The 19,350-nt window shown below is 54.9% G+C and overlaps 1 protein-coding gene across 2 annotated transcripts; it reads right to left on the bottom strand.

Annotated features, from left to right (window-relative positions):
* Positions 1 to 37: 37 nt before the first annotated feature.
* Positions 38 to 15,752, bottom strand: CMKLR1 (chemerin chemokine-like receptor 1). Of its 2 annotated transcripts, none has more exons than XM_075109977.1 (3): positions 15,303 to 15,752; positions 7,275 to 7,393; positions 38 to 6,698 (listed from the first exon to the last, which is right to left on the bottom strand). In XM_075109977.1, the coding sequence occupies exon 3, from the start codon at positions 6,693 to 6,695 to the stop codon at positions 5,610 to 5,612; it is 1,086 nt and encodes a 361-aa protein (XP_074966078.1). In that variant the 5' UTR covers positions 6,696 to 6,698; positions 7,275 to 7,393; positions 15,303 to 15,752; the 3' UTR covers positions 38 to 5,609. The 2 variants fall into 2 exon arrangements, with proteins under 2 accessions (XP_074966078.1, XP_074966076.1); XM_075109975.1 differs by lacking the exon at positions 15,303 to 15,752 and adding an exon at positions 13,349 to 13,575.
* Between the last annotated feature and the right edge of the window lie 3,598 nt (positions 15,753 to 19,350).

Genomic DNA, 19,350 nt, shown 5'->3' with positions numbered 1-19,350 from the left:
AATTTACAGTTGACAATCTGCCTGAATGCAGCAGAGATAATTTAAACATGGCTTCAACCTGCCTGGCATCGAGGAAAGGGAAAGGGTAATATGTTTATTCTTTTTTTTTTTTTCTTAATTCCAATTCCAAATAAAGGGAGTGATTTATTGGAGAAGGAAAGCACAGCTTTCTTTCAGGACCGTGACAGCTAATTGAAAAAGAACAGTCATTAGGGACGGTAATGTGTTCCACAGAAATGATTTCAGTATATATTCTGGAGTAATTTCCCAACCGCTCATGTGAAATGAGACCCAGCAGGTGATTATGGGGAGGCAACAGTGGGGCAGATTTGGCACGCTGCGAGGATGCACCAGGCGAGGGCCGGTCCTGCCGTGGGCTGCTGGTGTGCCGCAGCACTGTCACCAGGGACTGGGGTCTTGAGCCCTGCAGCGCATGGGGCACGAGGGACCCCAATGGGCTCATGGGGTAGGGAGAGGTGGGATGGCTGCGTCTGGGGAATGGGGTCCTGGGGTTGTGAATTGGAGCCCTGAGGGTGGGGGTACTGGGCTGAGGTCAGGGTCTGAGGGCTTGACATGGGGGTCCTGAACTGGGGTTGGGGTTCTAGGGATGGGGGTCAGGGTCCTAGTGATTGGGATGCAGGCCCTGGGCTGAGGTCAGGGTCCGAGGGCTTGACATGGGGGTCCTGAACTGGGGTTGGGGTTCTAGGGATGGGGGTCAGGGTCCTAGTGATGGGGATGCAGGTCCTGGGCTGGGGATCAGGGTCCCAGGGCTGGGCATGGGGTTCTTGGGCTGGGGTTCAGTGTCCCACCTCCAAAACCTGCTGCTCTTCTCTCCTGGTCAGCCCTGATCTACCCTAAAATCATAATCCCTACAACAGACTTAACTGCAGGTCTCATGGAGATGATGGTGGCTCTGGACCCCGTTCACCCCTTGACTCTTACATGCTAAACCCAGGTGCACCCCGCAGTTACTGGTTTCACTGACTCCTGCCCCAAAAGGGGCTGCAGACCCCAGCTAGGCAGCTGCCACCGCACCGGCACAGCGCAGGGCTGGCTGTGCCACCCGGCCCCAGAGCTGTGGCTCCCACTGAGCCCCTTCCCTGGACTCTAATTACAGTTTTTGCACGTCACCCTCTAGTTGGCCGCGGTGTCATTAGCTTCCTGCCAGCATTAATCAGGAGGACAGCACTAATTCATAGCTAAGGACATCTCCCAGCTGAGAGGCAAGTCTATCAGTCCCTGCAGGAACAGGGTGGATCAGGGTCAGCAGGACGCCTCCAAGGACCCACAATTTAATATATTGAGCCTTCCCATCACTGTAGGGGACTGCAGCCGACACGGCAGGGCGAGCTTCCCTCCTCTGGATGAATAAAATCTCTGGCACTGCAAAAAAAGGGAGAGCTGAAAGGATGCATCTTCACCCGTTCTATGAGATGCTGGGGCATGCCTGTACTATTTAGGTAATAACAGAGGAATTGGGGCAATATTGAGCTGCATTTCTTTGCCATGTTGCCAAAAGAGAAAGAAAAATCTGGGTAAGAGGCTTGTGCGTATTGAGCAGTTCTGCTGCTGAAGTTTTATGATGACTATTTCTGCCCTGTTTCTGTTTTGTATATATGCATTTTTAATGCTCTTTGTTTGATCTGTTTACTGCTTGCCTTGATGGGTGACATGGGAACAGAAATCACCGATATTCCCCAGGGAGTCTCGCAGGGTCCAGCAGGCTAAACTCAGGGAATCTTTCCCTTCTCTTCCCTGTCCTCATCCCAAACCCTGGCGGGATGGGGGGAACCAGCAGCGGCAGGGGACAGAGCAGCAATGTGCTTGTCCCAGGGTGTCTGGATGTCGGGGTGGAGGGGGCAGAGCCCTCTGGGGTGCAGGAGCCGACCCCGTCCCTGCTGCCCCATTCCCCCAGACAGCCCCAGGGACAAGGTGGGTCTGCAGGGGGCTTGTGGGGTGCAGGAGACGATGGGGGTACCAGACTCTGCCGGGCAAGATGCAGACAGCTCCCAGGCAGAGACCCATCTCAGTGCTGGCATTAATAATTCCTCTTTCAAATCACTATAACAGAGCATTTTCCAGATCTTATCTGACAGAGAACACGCCGGGCTGACACGAACCTGGGGGGAGAGGCTGGTGGTGGCTCAGTGCACAGATTAACAAAGCAGGCGGCAGGCAGTGGACACTGGCCCCTACGGCCAGACTCGGTGCCGCATGCGGGCACAGGGGAAATGGTGCTTTTTCAGCTGCCTTTTTTTACACAGATACTACACCACCCCCCCAAGAGCCATTTGGCCTCTTCAGGGACAAATTAAAGGGGGAAACCCACCGACAACTATGGAAGATCTCCCATATGAGAGGCTCGGAGCACCACGCTCCCATCTCAGGTACTGGCTCCTGGCCATAAAGCCCCAGCCTGGCATCCCCATGCCCCTCTGCTCCTGGCTGCTTTCCTGCAATCCCAAATTCAATGCTGGGGATCAGGAATACACACTAGGAAGGGACTGCTTACTGAAAAGCCCTGGGATCCTTCCCAGTCCACACAATGAGCTTGAGCATGTACCAGGGGTATTTGTATGTAAACCAGCTTTTTTATTAAATAGGCAAACAGCTACAAAGACGACCTCAAATATTAGGTTTCCCAAGATGTCATTATAATGATGATTTAACCCAAGGTTCTGTACCAAGTCATCACTTTTTTTAGGAAAGCTGTTTGCAGTAATAATAGATGGGCTTTCAAAAATCCAGCCACAAAAATTAGTGAGGAGCATCCCCGCTCCAGCACGGCCTGGGAGCATCATGGCACCTCGAGGGACACAGGCTGTCCTGTTCCCCCACCATCCCACACTGCCCCCAAACCCATCTCATGGCAGGGAAAGGGGCCCCCAGACACACTGGCTGTTCCTGCCCCAGCTCTTCAGCTGCCCCAAGCCCAAAAAGCATCAGTGGCTGCTGGCTCCGGGGGGCATAACATTCCGCCATCCCCTAAACAGGTTGTGGGCTCCTGCTCTGCTTCTACTAGTTCTGCGTGTCCCCCTCGCCTCCCTGAGCAGCTGTCTGTCCATCTGCCCTGTCTGTGTGTCCCATCTGTCCTGTGCAACTGCTAATAGGAGCCCTGTGACCTTTCAGCAGGTAATTAAATACTGTGTAACATAAGTGAGGGGAGCCTCCTCCCACTGCCAAAGCCTTCCTCCCCTGAAGCCTCCTCTGTCACAGCATCTTCCAAGGCGATGGACCTGTGCACAGGTTCTGGGGAAAAAAACAGTGCGGATGGTCCCCACAGGCAGCTTGGCCAGGGACGGGACGTTGCTCCCCGGGGAAGCACCCGGTGCTGATCAGCCTGCCGGTTCCAGCCCCCAGGAGATGCGGAGACGCCTGCAGCTGAGTGCTGGGTGCCCTGCAGCCACCCTGTGTTATTGAGAGCAGCACCCAACAGGTGGCAGTCACCAAGCTGCCATTAATTTCCCTTATAATCTCCATCCCCCCACTGCGTTCCCCTTGTGGCCTCAGGCTGGACACCCTTAATTTTCAGGATAAATCCCCCACCTCTCCGCACCCCACTTTTAGCAGACTGTATCCATAGCATCCCCTGCAATGCTGGCGAGGACGGGCACCTCCCTGCCCCTGTGTGGGGGACAAACAGGCCCCAGCACACACCAGCCAGCAGCACCAAAACTGCAGCCAAACGCACCAGATCCGTCAGCATCCCTCTCCCGGGGTGATGCAGGCGGCGCCAGGGGCTGGCAGCGCTGGGCAGGGGTGCTGCAGGCACTGCCTCGTACCTCTGCTCCCACGTAATGGGAGAGGAGCGGCCGTGAGGTGCATGGGGTGCAGGCGATCCCCTCTCTCCCAGTCATGCTGATGCTAATGAGGTTATGCAGATCAGGGTAGATCAGCTAGGCTGTACTGGGGGCGGAGGGGATGCCTGATAATCTGTCTGAAATCCAGCTCCCGCTGCACTGTCTATTATCTGCAGAGTTCCCACGGCTCGGCATGGCAGCTCAATTACTGGGCCCTTGTGATTCGGTTTCTCTCTGTGTCTGGCATGATCTGCTGCTGACAGGAGCCTGTAAATAGCTCTGTGTCTTTTCCTGGGAGCTGCATCTTGATTCTTTTTTCCTTTTCTTGTTTTTTACATAAAAGCTGTAAATAAATATCTTGGCCTTTGTGGGCACCTGTGAGAAGACTCTCAATTGCCAGTGAATTGCCTATGAAAGGCACCAGGGATTTGCATGAAAACTCCCCCAGGCTTTGCAAGGGGTGGGACCCCCCCAAAGTGTCGCTGGTGCCATCAGGGACTGCGTGAACCTAGCTCCAGGGATCGGCTTTGCTCTGGCACATGGTGCAGGTGGAAGGCTCAGTCATTCCTTGCTTTCCTGGGAATGAGACGCTGTGGGTGACACAGGGAAACCAACACCTAAACAAGTGTGACACTAGTGTCCACTCACTTGTCACAGTCAACAAGCCCAAATGGTAAAGGATCTCCCAAATTAACTGTGCATGAAATTGCACAGGGGCTGTGGTTTGGCCCGTCCTTCACTGCAGAGATTTGTGTGCTGAGGTAGAGTCTCTCACCAGCAATGGGCAGGTTACTTGCTGCCTGACTGGGAAGAGACAAAATCTTCCCATAGGACTGAACGATCACAGCAGGGAGCTGCTATCAATGGAGCCAGCCCCAAGGCCCATCTGGGTCCAGGAGGGAACAGTAGGTCCTCCCCCTGGACCATGGACCTTCTCCCTGGTGCCACTGGGCACTCTGCAATGAGCTGCTGGGACTCACGGCCCCGAGCATCGAACTGCTCTGCAAAAGGTACCATGTGAAATGTACCCATCAAAGTGGGGCTTGTTCAAAAGGCACTTCAAATTAATCTCTCCCTCTTTTTTCTCCCAGTTCTCCATGTTGGTGACCCTGTGCATGAGCCCAAACCCCCACCCCTGCAGGTGGCCCTGGATCTGGATCACTTAGAAGACATGTGAGACTTCCTGGTTCATCAAGGTTGGGATACTCAAACCCCTCTCATGAAGACACTTCCCAGGGTCTCACTGGGCACAAAGTTCTCAAAACACAGTGAAAAAAATATTGCACTAATACCAATATTCTTTAGGACTTTAACATGAGTAGCTATATGCATACATAGGACATAGGAAGAGTGTCACCGGTTTTGCCACAGCAGGTAGCATCCACGATGGGTGCCCACCCAGCCACCCTTCTTGAGCGTGGCAGCAGAGATGCCTTCCCAGACACATCCTCCACCCCATCTGACCATGATCATGTCTCTGGAAACCATGGGAATGCCCTTGCCAGGCCAAGAAATGCATAGATTAGACAGGAATGCCCTGAAATATTTTCTTAAATTGTTCGGTGCTATCATCTTTGCGGTTGCAAAGAGAGACTAAGGGCAGTTGTGTCTTCTCCAAGTGCACAGAGCAGTGGTCTCCAATGCCTGCCAGCCTGCAGGCAGCGAGACCAGTCAAAGAATATGCTATAGCACAGCGTTGGACCGTGCTCATCTCACACCAGGGGCCACTGCAAGGGTGGTCACCATCACAGTTGTAGGCATGGACAACACTGGAGGACTATGGTCCTCTTGCAGACACCCACGTTGAGTTTAGAGAACTGTCGTCTCTTTCTCAGTCATTGAAGACATCTTGGAGAAGCTCCTATGAACAATGCTGGAATGACCCGTCTCCTCGCTGAGGGCATTGACCAGCCTGGAGAGGATGGTGACCTTAAACTTCTTAAAGTCCTGGCCCATGAAGACGTAGAGGACGGGATTCATGCAGCTGTTGGAGGCAGCGAGTGCCGTGGTTAATGGGATGCTGATCTCAAACACGGAGCGTGGGATCATGTCAGGCTCTGTTTCCAGGAGATTCAGCAGGTGGTACGGACTCCAGCAAAGGAAGAAAGTGACTATAATGGTGATGATGATCTTGAAGGGCTTTTTGGACTTGGCAAGGCGGTTTCGCCGCAGGTTGAAGACGATGGCAATGTAGCAGAAGGTGATGATGGTTATGGGAAGGATGTACCCGGCGAGGAACCTGGTGATGTTCACCGTTCGGTGCCTCATTAGAGCTAGGGCTTGGTAAGACTTATTCCTGGAGAGGGAGAAGTTGCTAAAACAAATCACGGAGTTGCGGGCTTGTGCCGTGTCTCGGAAGACAAGTGACGGGCAGCTCATAATGATGCCAATAGTCCAGATAATCAGACAAACTAAATATGCTAGGTTGGTTGATCGATGGTTTTGAGACCAGACGGGAAAAACCACTGACACATAGCGATCAAAGCTGATGGTGGTGAGCAGCAGGACGCTGGTGTACATGTTGAGGATGAGGAGGAAGGAGTTCAACTTGCACATCACTGTCCCAAAGATCCAGTTGTACCGCATGGCCGTGTAAGCAATGTTTATGGGCAAGAAGATGTTGAAGAGAAAGTCAGCGACAGCTAGGTTGAGGAACCAGATGGCATTGACTGACCTCTTCATCTTTAGAGTTATGATTGCGATGACGAGGCCATTCCCCAGGATGCCCAACACACAGGACACACTGTAGATGATGACGGATAGGATCCTCGCAATGTCCTTTGGGTCATGGGATGGGTCTGTCCACACGCTGCTTGTCTCCTCGTAGGTGTAATCTGGGTAGTCACTGTAGTTACTGACATCATCCAAGTAATTGGACAAATTGGAAAGTGCCATTATCTGTAAATGAATAATAGTCTGGTCAGTCCTGGGCTCTCCAGCTGGCGATGCTTCTCTGAGTGTTCCTGCTGAGCAAACACGTGGTGTCAGCCACAGCGAGCACAGCCGTGGGAGGGATGCCAGCCCCCCAGCATGTGTGGGCACAAGGGGCTGCGGAGAGAGAGGATGGAGCACATAGGTATGGGGGATCCTATGGGGAACCCGCTGCTGGCCCTGGAGGAAGATGCTCCCATGGCTCTTCACCACGTTTCTACCCCCGGCCAAAAGAGACATCAGCTCCCTGAGCCACAGGACATGATTCAGTCTCTTGTCTCCACCAGGATGTGGCTGTAGCCTCATCCTGCAAAAAAAGTCTGTTACCCGCCTACTTCAGGAGAAAAACTAGGATGATACTTTTTAACAGCTCATAACAGCTTTGAGACATTCCAATCTGCAAAATATGATGGCTTTTCTCTTTTCTTCTCCCAAGCCCCTAGCAAATCAGAGTGAAAATGTGAAAATCCAGCATGTGGTGGGTCACACACCCTGCTGATGCCAGGCCCCCAGCCTGGTGAAGCCAGCATTACACCCTCTCACCTTCTCTCGCCGGTGGGCACGGCTCCACAGCTGGATGCCTGTTGGGTCGTGGGGAGAGGTGGCGGTTCAGCGTCCCGCGGCACAAAGGCAGCTCTCTCTGTGCAGGTCTAGGGACGGAGCTGTAATATTAAAGCCAAGATCAAACAAAGGCCATTGGGGTTATGGGAGGAAACAGACTCAGCCACCACTGCAATTATTTAACCCTGTGCAGCCTCCCTGGCAGGCTGGTGCTGTCCCGCACCTCAGGGGGCTGTGCTGGCCTGGAAACACCCCCATCGCAGAACTTGTGAAGTTGGGGTCCTGCCACAATCCTAGTACCTTTTGGGACAACTCAGTACAAAAAACTTGTACTGTATGATTGATACAAGCACCCGAAATGAGCCAGCATCAGTAGGTACATGCAAAGAGCTCTACAATCAAGCCCACAGTAATGTTACTATAAATAATTCAAGCTATAAATATGCGTGAGGTGCCTGGACTCTCATATGGTTATTTCTCTGATTAAATCTGTGCCCTGCGTATTTTAAAATGTTAATTGTGATAACTAACAGCACCGTTTGCCATCATCAGGAGCCAGTCTCCACCAGCCACTTAGAGCCCCACATTAAATAGGTTCAACCACTCCCCTGTGAACAGTCATGGTGGGTTAAAGCCAAGAGCCACCAAAGGCAATTAGCAAAGCCTGAGCGTGCCAGAGCGAGCTGCAGCAAGAGGGCTGAGCTCTGTGCGTTGCACCCTACCTTGTCCTTGCAGGAAGGACACGGGTCTGCCCATCCAGGCTGGACCCTCCTGTTTTCAGGCAGTTTCAGCTCAATGTCCCTCTGATCATCACCCTCCCTGCTAGCCCTGCTCTGAAACCCCCATGGTGTTTGTGTTGTAACCTATTGTTTCTCCCTGGGCTTTTCCTCTTGTTCCTTCCTGCAATTGCTGTTGCTGCTGCTCCCATTGCTGCAAAGTCCCTGGCTGGGGGCTTAAATCACAGCCCCATCGCCTCCCCGCTTGCCGTGCTCCAGGAGATGATAAGCAGCCAGAATAAATAAGGTTTTAGCACAGGGCTGGTGAATTAGTTTGAGCTGGAAGAAGGCCTTGCCCGAGCAAAACCTTGATTGTCGAAAGGATGAATTAAAGTTGATGATCCAGTGGAAGTAACAGTATCAGCAGAACTGGCTGTTATAGCACTGAGTATTAATGTTCCTGGGTAATGAGCTGCCCTGACCGCTGCTTTTATGGACCAGCGGTTTTCATTTCATCACCTTTCCAAAGGCAAAGCTGCAGAAAAGTGGGGGAGCCCAGAGCCCCGTGTCCATCTCACCCCATTGCATTTCATATCATCCCACCCCGTCCCACCCTACCCCACCACCCTTGGCTGGAGAGTCCCGATAATCTCAGGACTCGCTCTGCCACCAGGCAGAAACCTCCAAGAAATGCCACCCAGCTGCCATTTCCACCCTGGTGTCACTGTGGGGTGAGGGAGGGACCCCTGGGGACAGACCATTGCCCTTCACCATCATGGGGTCAGCCAGACCCCACCTTCACTGCAGCACCCATCAGTCCCCTGCCAGAGGCAGGTGAGGTGTGGGAGGGGTTCCTGCAGCTTTACAGGCTTCTCTACCAATTGTGCCCACTCATATATTTTTAATGTAAAATATCCTCTTTATTATTATTTTTCAATCGCTGAGCCTAGTGAGCACGATGACATTCAGCTTGACATTTCAAAGCTGTATTTAATGGATTATTTATTTGAATTTTCTGTTTATTTTGCTTTTCCTCTCCCTACCCCACTTCCTTTTTATTGGGCTTTAACATTTGCCCTTCGGCAGATGATGTAAAAGAAACCCACCGCAGACCTCTGCCAGGCCGGGCAGCAGGGTGGCCCCAGTCCCCGCTCAGGACAAGGGGGTGACGATTGCTGGAGAGCGACTGGAGTGGCAGGGCTCTGTTTCCCCATGGGGTCTGGCAGACGATGGTTTGTTTCCAGGGATGACACTGAGCTATCACAAACCCCAAGGCAGTCGACGGGCAGCTGCCGAACCCACCGTGAACTTGCTGGGATGGCTCTGGGCACTGGGGGTGCGACGGGGACTGGGGCTGGAGCCCAGACCCACCAGACAGCAAATTCCCATGTGCTTCCCCAAAATCCTCCCAAAAATGGAGAGCCTGAGGGGTGGCCATGTGAAACCTCCTCATTTCTCATTGCAAAGACCCTGAAGTCTGGAAAAAAAGCCATATAACCTTAAGAGTGTTTCAGTGCTCCTCTCTGGGTTGAAAATACCCCACTCAAGCCAAAACCACATAACTCCCCATTCAGTCTATTCCTCTTTCTCCTCCTACCTCAATAAAAAAGAACACAGGATCTACCCAAAATAGCTTTTTAGCCCAGCCAGCCACTGACGGCCCCATCATTCCTGCAGCTGTATTTGTCTTGGTACCGGAGGAAGGCTGAGTCCGGCCTGTGGGCGCTGGGGTGGGATTCCCGACGGGCAGCTCACACATCAGCAGCATCCCGGCACACACCGGGGGAGGATGAGGTCAGGGATGTTGTTCTTGGGAAGGCAACAGGAAACAGAGAGAACAGCAGAAAATGTTCAAATCCAGCTTTTCTGGGCGAAAGCTCTTCTGTGGCCAGCCTAGATGGGTGGGGGACAGATGTGACCGTGGCTACAGGGAAATGGGAGCTTGGCTGGATCTGCATGCAGGGGATGTGGCCAGGCCCAAAGAGGGCAGGGGATGCTCAGCCCCCTGGCAGCGGGTACCACCTGGGCATGGCTGCCGCTCAAGCTCTCAGCTGCCTTGACCAGGCATTTATAGAGACAGGCAGGCTGCCAGCACTGCCTTCTGCCTCCCTCAGTGCCTGCGGGCAATGCTTTTACTGGAGGTACTGATACAGGTTGGGGAAAAAAAAATTTAAAAAATCAAATAAAATAAGCAGACCAGCTTTTGAGCACACAAGATCCTGCCTGAGCTGTCAAAGTGCATCACGTTTTTATTTGCATGATGCTAGGAAACTGGGCTGGGACCAGCATGTGCCTATGCGGGGTCCTCACAAGCACTCCCCCAGCACTGGGGAAACTGGGGGTGCCCTTGGGTTAGTGCTTGCCCTCCCACAGCACCCACAGGGTGCTAAGGGTGCAAAGGACACCCAGGGCAAGAACAGACACTTCCCCTGGGAAGCAGGAGGATGACCAGGGTGGGCTCTGCTTGCCACTGCCAGGCCCCGTGCACTGTGTCCCTGCCTGCACAGCTGCTGCCGCCCCCAAGCAGCTGCTCTGCCTTTTTCTCATTTGAGCATTTCCCCTCCACTCCTTCCCAGCAGCGGTTTCCGAGGTCCCAGCGCACCCCAAACCCGAACCCGCTTCCTCCCGCACACGTGGGAGGAGCGCAGCCAGGCTGCCCACACAGTGCAGGCAGCCCCGGCACAGCCCTGCTCCGTGAGAGATGGGAATTGCAGGCAGATGTTTGGGGGAAAGACATGGTCGCTCATCTGAGGAGCTTTGGGAAGGGCATGGGGTGAAGCAGCATCTCCATGTCCCCCTGGACCTGCTGGCAGTGGTCCCCTCTTAGCACTGCCACAGCCCAGCATTCCCCCCATGGCAGACACTGGTCCCAGTCCCATGAGACTCCAGTCAAGCTTAAGTCCTACCCTGTGGGCTGGATCCTGAGCACAGCAAGCTCCCATTACTGTCAGCGGGAGCATGCCTTAGGGGAGATGGATGCATGCCCCCACCCCAGACTGACACCTGAGACCACTCCATCCATCCCTCTGGCACCCCCATTTTTCCAGCCCCAGGGTTACACAGGAGGGACATCCCCACTGGGATCCAGCATCCAGCCCTGCGGCAGCAGCTCCCAGTCCTGCACAAGGGATTGCCAGCGCTTGCGGGGAAGAAGAAAACAAAAGGAATGGAAAAGCAGCTCTGGGTACTGAGCTCCAATTCACCCTTATTTTAGCCAGCAGCTGCCATGGCAACAGCTGCTGCAGGGAGAGATGCTGCACAGCATCCCAGTCCCTACGAGGATGCCCGGGATGAAGATCCAGCGTTGGTGTAAATCGGGCACCAGACATATGCCCATCAAAAGGGAGCCTAGGCCACTCCACTGCAAAACCCGAGCCATGGTCCCAGCCCTGCCACCTGTCACTGAACCCTCTGCCCAGCTCCAGCAGCTGAGAAGGGGACCAGGATGCAGGATGCCACGGGAGAGGCAGCCTGACACAGAGCACTTGGGCTCCTTCCAGCAAGGATTTGGGCTGGCAGCTCCCCCAAGTCACCAGCAGACGGGGAACCCCCAAAGCAGAGGGAGCGGACAAAGCCACTCCCCACAGGGGAAACTGAGGCACCGAGCTCTGATGCAAGGCTGGCTGCAGGACGGCAGAGAAGCCCGAGTCCTACCTGCATCCATGGCACTCAGACGCATCTCCACTTCACTGCCGTGGAACAGCCCTCGCCTCCTTGCTCTGCTGGGACCCCCATGTCTGGCAGCCTTCAGCACCCCTGGCTGCTCCCCACATAACAGCTACAGCTTTGTCCCCCGCCCATGTGAACAGGGGAAAAAAAAGGGAATAGCTGGAAAAGTCAGCCTTAAAAAAGCCAGCTATGCCCAGGGTGGGACAGAATAACAGCATGAGTCAGTGTTTATCTGGGCAGAGCCAGCCAGGCTGGACAGGTCAGGTCTCCACAAGCTGCCCCAGCCACAGTGTGGGGTCACCCTGAGAGAGAGCGCACCCCAATCCAGCCAGAAACTGGTGTTTATCCTCCAAACACAGGTTGTGTGGACTCTTCCCAGGAGCGCAGCAAAGGAACTCGTCCTGCCCTGGCACAAAGTACCCCGGTTGTTAAGAGCCTCCCTGGTAGTAAGAGCCCAACCCTGGCCCTTTGCTCCCTGTCCTTTTTGTTCTTGTGAATGGTTGGGTGTTAAAGGGGAAAATCTTGGGTGTTTGTACCTACACAGGGAAAGATTTTCTTTAAAAAGGGCAGTTAGTGTTTCTGTGCTGCTTAAAATGACTTGAGCTGCTTCTGAGATAATAAAAGTTCTTTCATCTCCTCTTCTCTCTTTTCTTTTTTTTTTTATCTATAGGCTGCTATTAATTCTAGGCTCTCCTGGCACTTTGCAGGTAATAAAAAGGCAGATAAAACTCCCTTTTTCTGAGCATCCTCCCTGCTGAATCACACCAGCCCAGGCGGGTGGGATAGGGCATGAAACACTGTGATCTCAGGGGATTTGCATCCCCTTTAGGGCTCCAGGAACTGCCTCAGCCCAGCGAGGATGTTCCTAACCATGTTCTGGGCTTTATCGTGGCTGCTCAGGGACAACGCCAGCGCACGCCTTGGGGGTGCGGTACAGAGGTGAAGGGCATCAGCTCGTGTGCCACCTGTGGGGCTGCTCCAGCTGTTCTCAACTGCTCAGGATTTCGAGGGTACAAAGAGGAAGGAAACCAAGAAAAGGAAACTGGTCTGTCCCTTCTGCTGCTGGAGGGACGGACGTGACCGTGTCAGGGATGGGGGAAGGTCGGAGCCGGTAGAGCACAGCCCCCCCAAGTGAGAAAGACACCCCGGATCTGTAGAGGCATCCTCCAGCCCCCATCTCGCAGCTGCGTGCCATGCTCCCAGCTGCATGCTGATCAGCATGGCAAAGAAAAGTCCCCTGTTCTCTCTGTGCCCACCGAGGTGACACTGCCATGCTATAAGGACACCCCCCCCAAAGGCACGCCCAGTTCCTCTCCCCTCTGTGCAGCTTTCCCACTACCGCAGGCTGCAAACCCCATCTCCAAAAAAGCTGGGGATTTTATGGACAAATAGAAAAAATAGGGCTTTTAGGCAGAGGACAGCAGGTGGTGGTGACCTCTGGGGTCCCAATCGGTCCCTCCGGTGACCCCAGAGGTCACTGTTGCCTGCTGCCCTCCACCATGCCAAACCCCAAACCCACTTTATAACAACAGGAGAGCAAAAAACCTCAACTGGTTGCAAATCCCTTGAGCAAAGCAATGATTTCCAGCCAGCTGCAGCAAAACCCTCCCTCCCAAATATATATTAAAAATATATATATTCATATATATATATAAACCCAGAGGTATTTACCTGAGCTTGATATATCCCCATGGGTTTTGAGCGCATGGAGGCTGGAAGCTAACAGCTTCTTCTATAACCTCATTAGGGCTTGCACACAACTGCCCCTGGGGTTACGTCGCTTCGGCATCCGAGTGGAGGGTGCCATGAATACTGCTGAGCTTTCTCATACCGAGAAGGACACGCACGTATTGCCAATGGGAGGACGAGAAAAAAAAAATGCAGCCAGTGGCATAAACCAGCTGCTGGGCTCAGCACAGAGATGGGCAGTGCCTGAGAAGGGGGAAGCAATGCTCAGCAGCAGGATGTGGGGACTCAGGACCTTGGGTAGAGGCGCTTTCTTACACAGTTCAGCTGGACATGGAGAGGGGATGGAGCAGCCAGCTGCCCTCAGTGCTGCACCCCATGCACCACGGTCCCTGCACTGCCCGCACCTGGCTCAGGAGTCCCACAGGACCCCTCAGGCAGGGTTTGGGCATCCCTTGCCAGCGCAAAAAAGCATTGGTCTTGTTGATCCCAGCAAGGGGTGAGCGCAGATGAAGTACCCCTGTGATCCAGGATGGGGCATCTCCAGCCCAGGCTCCCCCAAGTCCATCTCCCCAGGGCTCCCCACTTCCCTGCCCTAATGCCTGGGGTGACGCTGGCCTCACACACACACGAGAGGGGCATCCCAAACCCATCCCTGGTGTGCATGGAAGAAGTGGAGCACATCCACCCCTTGCCGTGCTGCTCCCTCTGGCAGTCTTGCCAAGTTCTGCCTGTTTCTAGCTATTCATCCAGCTGAACCCCATGCACTGAGGTGGGTCTGGATCCATCAACGGGTTTCCAGTGATGAATCATCCTGTCCTGGTTTGCACCAGGACCCCAAGCAGAGGGGCAGCAGCCGAGCGCCAGCCTGGCCTCAGCCCCATGCCTGCAGTTAAGTGGTGACTGCCAGGGCTGCAGTACGAATGGTGCACCTGGTGATCTGGCATGGGCTGGGCCTGGACCATCACGAACCTCCACCCCAAGCCAGGGAAGCCCATCCAGAGGGAGATATACACTAAAAATATATGTACATGAAGTAGCTGGACCAAAATCCTCCACACCTCACACCTGTGCCAGGAGCATCACGTTCAATTGGAGCCAGCAGCAAGCCCGGGGCAGAGTCCCCACCCACTCGCCATCACCAATATCGATGTGTTTTCCAGCTCTTGGTTTTACCCACGCACAAGGGATAAATCCCAATTTTCTTGGAGCCAGTGGCACTGCAGCGGGAGGACTGCCACCCAACCATGACCCAGGGGACAGCAGGTGATAGATGCCCAGAGAGAAGTGGTGCCTGTGGCCACTGCAATGCCCTGCGCAGCTAGGGACATTAGCCCCCGTCACATGCGGCTGGGCTTCTGCAACCAGGGGCTGAAAAAGAGGAATTGGAGCCTGGGCCAATGCCCCCCTTTACACAATTCTGTGTTGCAACATCCCCATGGCTGAATCAGGAGAAAACTCGCTGATGCACCCAGACTGGCAGCTCCAGCCCAGAGAAAGGAGAAGAGACCCAAAAAACCCAGATGTCCACACCAGGTGGCTCATGGCCGGCACGCTGGTGTCCCACTCCCAGGGGCTTGCCAGGGGCTTGCCTCCAGGGTGGGGCAGCAGCTCCGCAGGGTGCTGGGTGCCAGCAGTGATGCAGAGTATGCCACGCTTGTGGCATCTGTGGTGTGCAGCAGGTCCCCAGCAGGGTGTAAACACTTTGCATCCCAAAGCACCCTGGCGAAGCGGTCCCCCCATGGTGGCGGTAAATGCAGTTCACTCCCAAATGCAATTAAAAAAAAAAAGAAGAAAAAAAAGAGAAACATGGTCCTGTCTAGGACAGGTTGCACAGGCTGGCTCTGATGGCAGGACCCATCCTGTCCTCTCCCACAGTAACACACCCCAGTCCCCCCAGTATCCCACTCCTGAGCTTTCCAGCGACCTTTCCAAATACCTCGTGCTGTTCCACGCTCTCCTGCTGCTCCGTGACAGAGAGGACCAAGTTGGGGTGCCAGGGCCACCCTGTGCCCAGTGAGGAAAAGGAGCCGCTCAGCCCAGCCCCAGCGCTGAAGGCTCACTGGGAGCGAGCGGGCTCTCATCCCCGTGTGGACCCTGGTGCCGCTCCTCACCGGTTTTAAGGGCGAGGGGAGGGGGAAGGAGTCGCGGCAGCATCCATCGCCGGGGTTTTCTTGGCAGCACGATGCTCCGCAAGCAACAGCTGGGAGAGGGTGTGACGCCAGGAGCTGGGAACGCTGGCCCAGATCCTGCCGCGACCTAGCACGAGGAAGCAACGAGCTGCTTCCCAAGGGGCCTCCTTTCCTGTCCCGTCCCCCCTGCCGGGAGCACACCGCCCTAACGAGGGCTAACGAAGCACCGAGGGCTCCGGAGCAAGGCTGGCCCCGGCTGGGGAGCCCAAGGGAAGACAGGTGGCTGCCAGCCATCCCGCCACGCTGTCCCCACCCCGGGTCACCCACTGTCCTCCACCCCCATGCCCCCCCCCCCCCCAACTCCTTCCAAGACGTTGAAGTCACTTCCCTTCGTCAAATCTGGCTCCCAAACGCCGCCGCTGCTGCTCGGGGCTGGTTTGCCCGATGGCTTTCATTACCACCAGGATGCAGCAGCTGCTTCCAGGCAGCACCCCCAGCCCCAGCTCACCAGCCCACAGAGCAGCTCTGCAGTAGAGGCTCCATCACCCCCCCAGCCCCATTAACAGATGCAAAAAAAGTCTTCTGGGGGACATCCAGAAGTCTGTGACAGGCACAAGACTCCCCTAGCCAGGAGGGACCTGCAGTGCTGGATGCAGGGATGGGGCTCAGGGGGACCCTGGCCCCCAGACCCAGATGGGGAGGAGACTGGAGGTTTTCCACAGCTGCCCCCAGTTTGGGATCACTGAGCAGCACAGCCCCCACCCACACAGAGCAGAAGGTTCAGATAACCCCGCGCTTGATGTGGCACCAAGAAAATCCCTTCCCTCCCCACGCAGCCCCCACAACCCCCAGCCACAGCCACCCCAGACCCAGCGTTTAACTCAGCCGGGAAAAGAGCCAGCGCAAGGTTTGGGTGCGAAGGCCTCAGAAGCATGAGGAGGTTTGGGGTTGATGCCCCCATTTTACCCTTCTCCTGCCAGCAGGGCACAGCCTGGGGAAGGAGCAGGATTTGCCCCATCAGGACACACCAGAGCTGGCTCAAGCGGCACCAGCACTGCCCTGGGTTTGCCACCAGCTAGTTCACCCATCTCCCTAGCAGAACAGAAGTTCATACATTAAGGGTAATTAATGAAGGTTAATTAATTATCCTTGTCTGTAAAGATGGCCCACAAAACATCCTGCACACCAAGCCAGCAAGGGGGGAAAAATAACTGCAAACTAATGTTATCTCCTCCAGTGTACTCGGAGTCAGAAGATGCACGGCCCAGGCAGTGCCGGGCGATGTGCAGCCCATGCACGAGACAGGCAGCGTGGTGGGAGCTGGGGGCTCCCAAAAACCACCGCAGGGCATGGTGGGGCTGGGGATCCTCAGCCACAGATGCTCCTGCACGGGGCCTTGCCAAGGGCTGACCTCGGGGCACAGCACCTCACCAACAGCATGCCGTGATGACAGACAGCCTGGCAGCACCGAGGGGTCCTGAGCAAAGACGCAGCACAGCCTCAGTTTCCCCAGCAAGACTGACCTTTGCAGAACCCACAGCACATGGACAGAAGCTGAGCAATGTGCCTGGGCAGGATCAGTCCATCCCCTTGCTATTGAGTCCTTTCCCAGGCACCTGCCACTTCCACTGGGCAAGGCAGGATGCAGGATCCTGCTCACAGGCACTTATTCCTGTGCTTAGCAAGACAGTGAAGTTGAAAACACGCTGACTTGGGATAAAACGTCATATTCGAAGTGTTTGTCCTGTGCTGTGGTTTGGGGTTTTCCTCCGAGGCTCTCAGCATCGCCTGCTCAGCAAACCACTGCAAAAAGCAGTGGGCTACAGAAGAACACCCCCTTCCCAGGGACAGTGACCATGCAGAAATGCCATGGCATTGCAGGGGCAGCTGTGGGGAACAGCTCAGTGCACGGGCATGGGGCTGACAGCTCCTGTGGCGATGCTGGGCACCAAAGTCATGTTCCTGGCAGGCACACCAAGTGCCACCCACACCGAGCAAGGCAATTTTAGCTCTAAATTCAGCAGTATTGGGAACTGGTTGATTTAGGCTTATTATAACGCCCCCAAACACCTCCCTGCTGAGCCAGGGTGAAAGGATTGAGCCCAGCAGGTCCGACCCAGCCGGTACGGGTGCTCACCCTCCTCTCCTCTCCTGTGCGGGTGGTGGGAACCCGCCTGAGTCATCCTGAAGCAGATGTCACACTTAATGTGGAAGAAATTGCATGAAGCTTTTCCCTCTCTGGGAGAGATTTCTCCGTCATTCAGCAGCACTTTCCCTCACCCTGGGCAGAGCCACGGGGAAAAACTACACAAAAAGGCTGGAAAGGGAGCTGGGTTCATCTGCAGGGAGACAACACAAGGCTCCCATTGCCTTTCCTGGCCCCAAACCCTGCCCCATTTCAGGGCTGGGTTTATCCCCATGGATAACCATTGCCCTGCCTTTCCCACGGGCGGGTTGTGAGGAGCTCATCCCTCCTGCTCTTGGCTTCACGACCTACTGCGGTAACGAGCTACATATCCCGTTACTGCCTCACAATCCAAGTGGAAATGAAAACTCATTGCACAAATAAAAAGCCCACATACAGGATGTCAAATAGACTGCTCGCTTTCCCCATTTCGCTGATTTGATACAATCACGGAAAAAACAGTCCCAACCTTGTGCAACTAGGGGCTTATAAATAGCAACACAGCACGGGAACCCAGCAGGACTCTGCGCAGCCACGTCTGCACTGGGGTGATGCTGCCGAAATCCACTGCAGTCCCACGGCTGGGAACAGCGCTGCTGGAGGCACCATGCCCCACTGCTGGGATGGGCAGGACATGGCCAGCCCGGCCAGGGCATCCCTTCAGCGGTGGCAGGCTGCAAGGCTTGCATACTGAGCTGCTGTTTCAGTCCCGAACCACTCTCCTGCTGTGCCTCCCAGCACCTTCCCCACCTTTGTTTGTCTCAATTTTGCAAAATTTGTCCCCAGGCCATGCCTCCCTCCCAGGACAGCTCCTGGATGCTTCCTCTGGGGAAGATGCTTTTCCTTCCAGCTGCATTAGCTGTACCACCCCAGACGCTACCATGCACCGTTTCACAGCGGATGGGCAGTTCAGTCCCCCGCTGCCTTCATGTCCATAGCCAGGCTTCACGTGGGCAGGGCACACTCCCGTTAAGCAGGAGAGCCACAGTCATAAACACTCCTTCAACTCACACTGGGCCTATCATGCCATGCAAAGGAGGGAGCTCTAAAGCCAACATATCAGCCGTGGGTTATACAGCACTTTTTTCAGGCAAAGTGTCCCTGAGGGCTCTGCAGAGCACTGTTAGGTACTTGAGACGTGCTCAGAAATGCCAGTGGCGCATGCAGGAGAGCAATGCACAGCCACAGGCTGGGGTATGGCTCCAGCACTGCCCCTTCTCACCACCTGGCACCTGAAAAACACCCTTTACAAGCAGGGCCGATGCAACAGATTGCAAATACTCTTGGTGCACAGCTCTGCTGCCAGCAGGAGGACCTTGCCCCAACAACAGCCCCTTGCATCAGCTGCCCCTCACCCGCTTCCATCCCAAAATGGGTTGAGAAGCTGCTGCGGGGGCAGGACAACAGCTCAGCCTTGGGGAGAGCGGCTGAGCCAGGGGAGTGACGGACGCACCCACACTAAGCAATTTATTCGCAGTTTGTGATTTGTGCCAGAGCTGTCAAGGACCACCGACAGCTCCAGGTGCAGGGATGAGGGATTGCTGGGCACGGGCACTTTGTTTTATTTTTAAACACCAGCGCAGGACACTCTTTCCAGCATCACCAAGCCATTTGTGGCCTTTGAGCCCCCCAGCAGGTGACAGGCAGAACATCACCCGGCCAGGGATTTA

This window comes from Phalacrocorax aristotelis, chromosome 15, assembly GCF_949628215.1.
Source record: "Phalacrocorax aristotelis chromosome 15, bGulAri2.1, whole genome shotgun sequence".
NCBI classification, from domain to species: Eukaryota; Metazoa; Chordata; class Aves; order Suliformes; family Phalacrocoracidae; genus Phalacrocorax; species Phalacrocorax aristotelis.
This window is presented reverse-complemented; position numbering and strand designations above follow the sequence as displayed.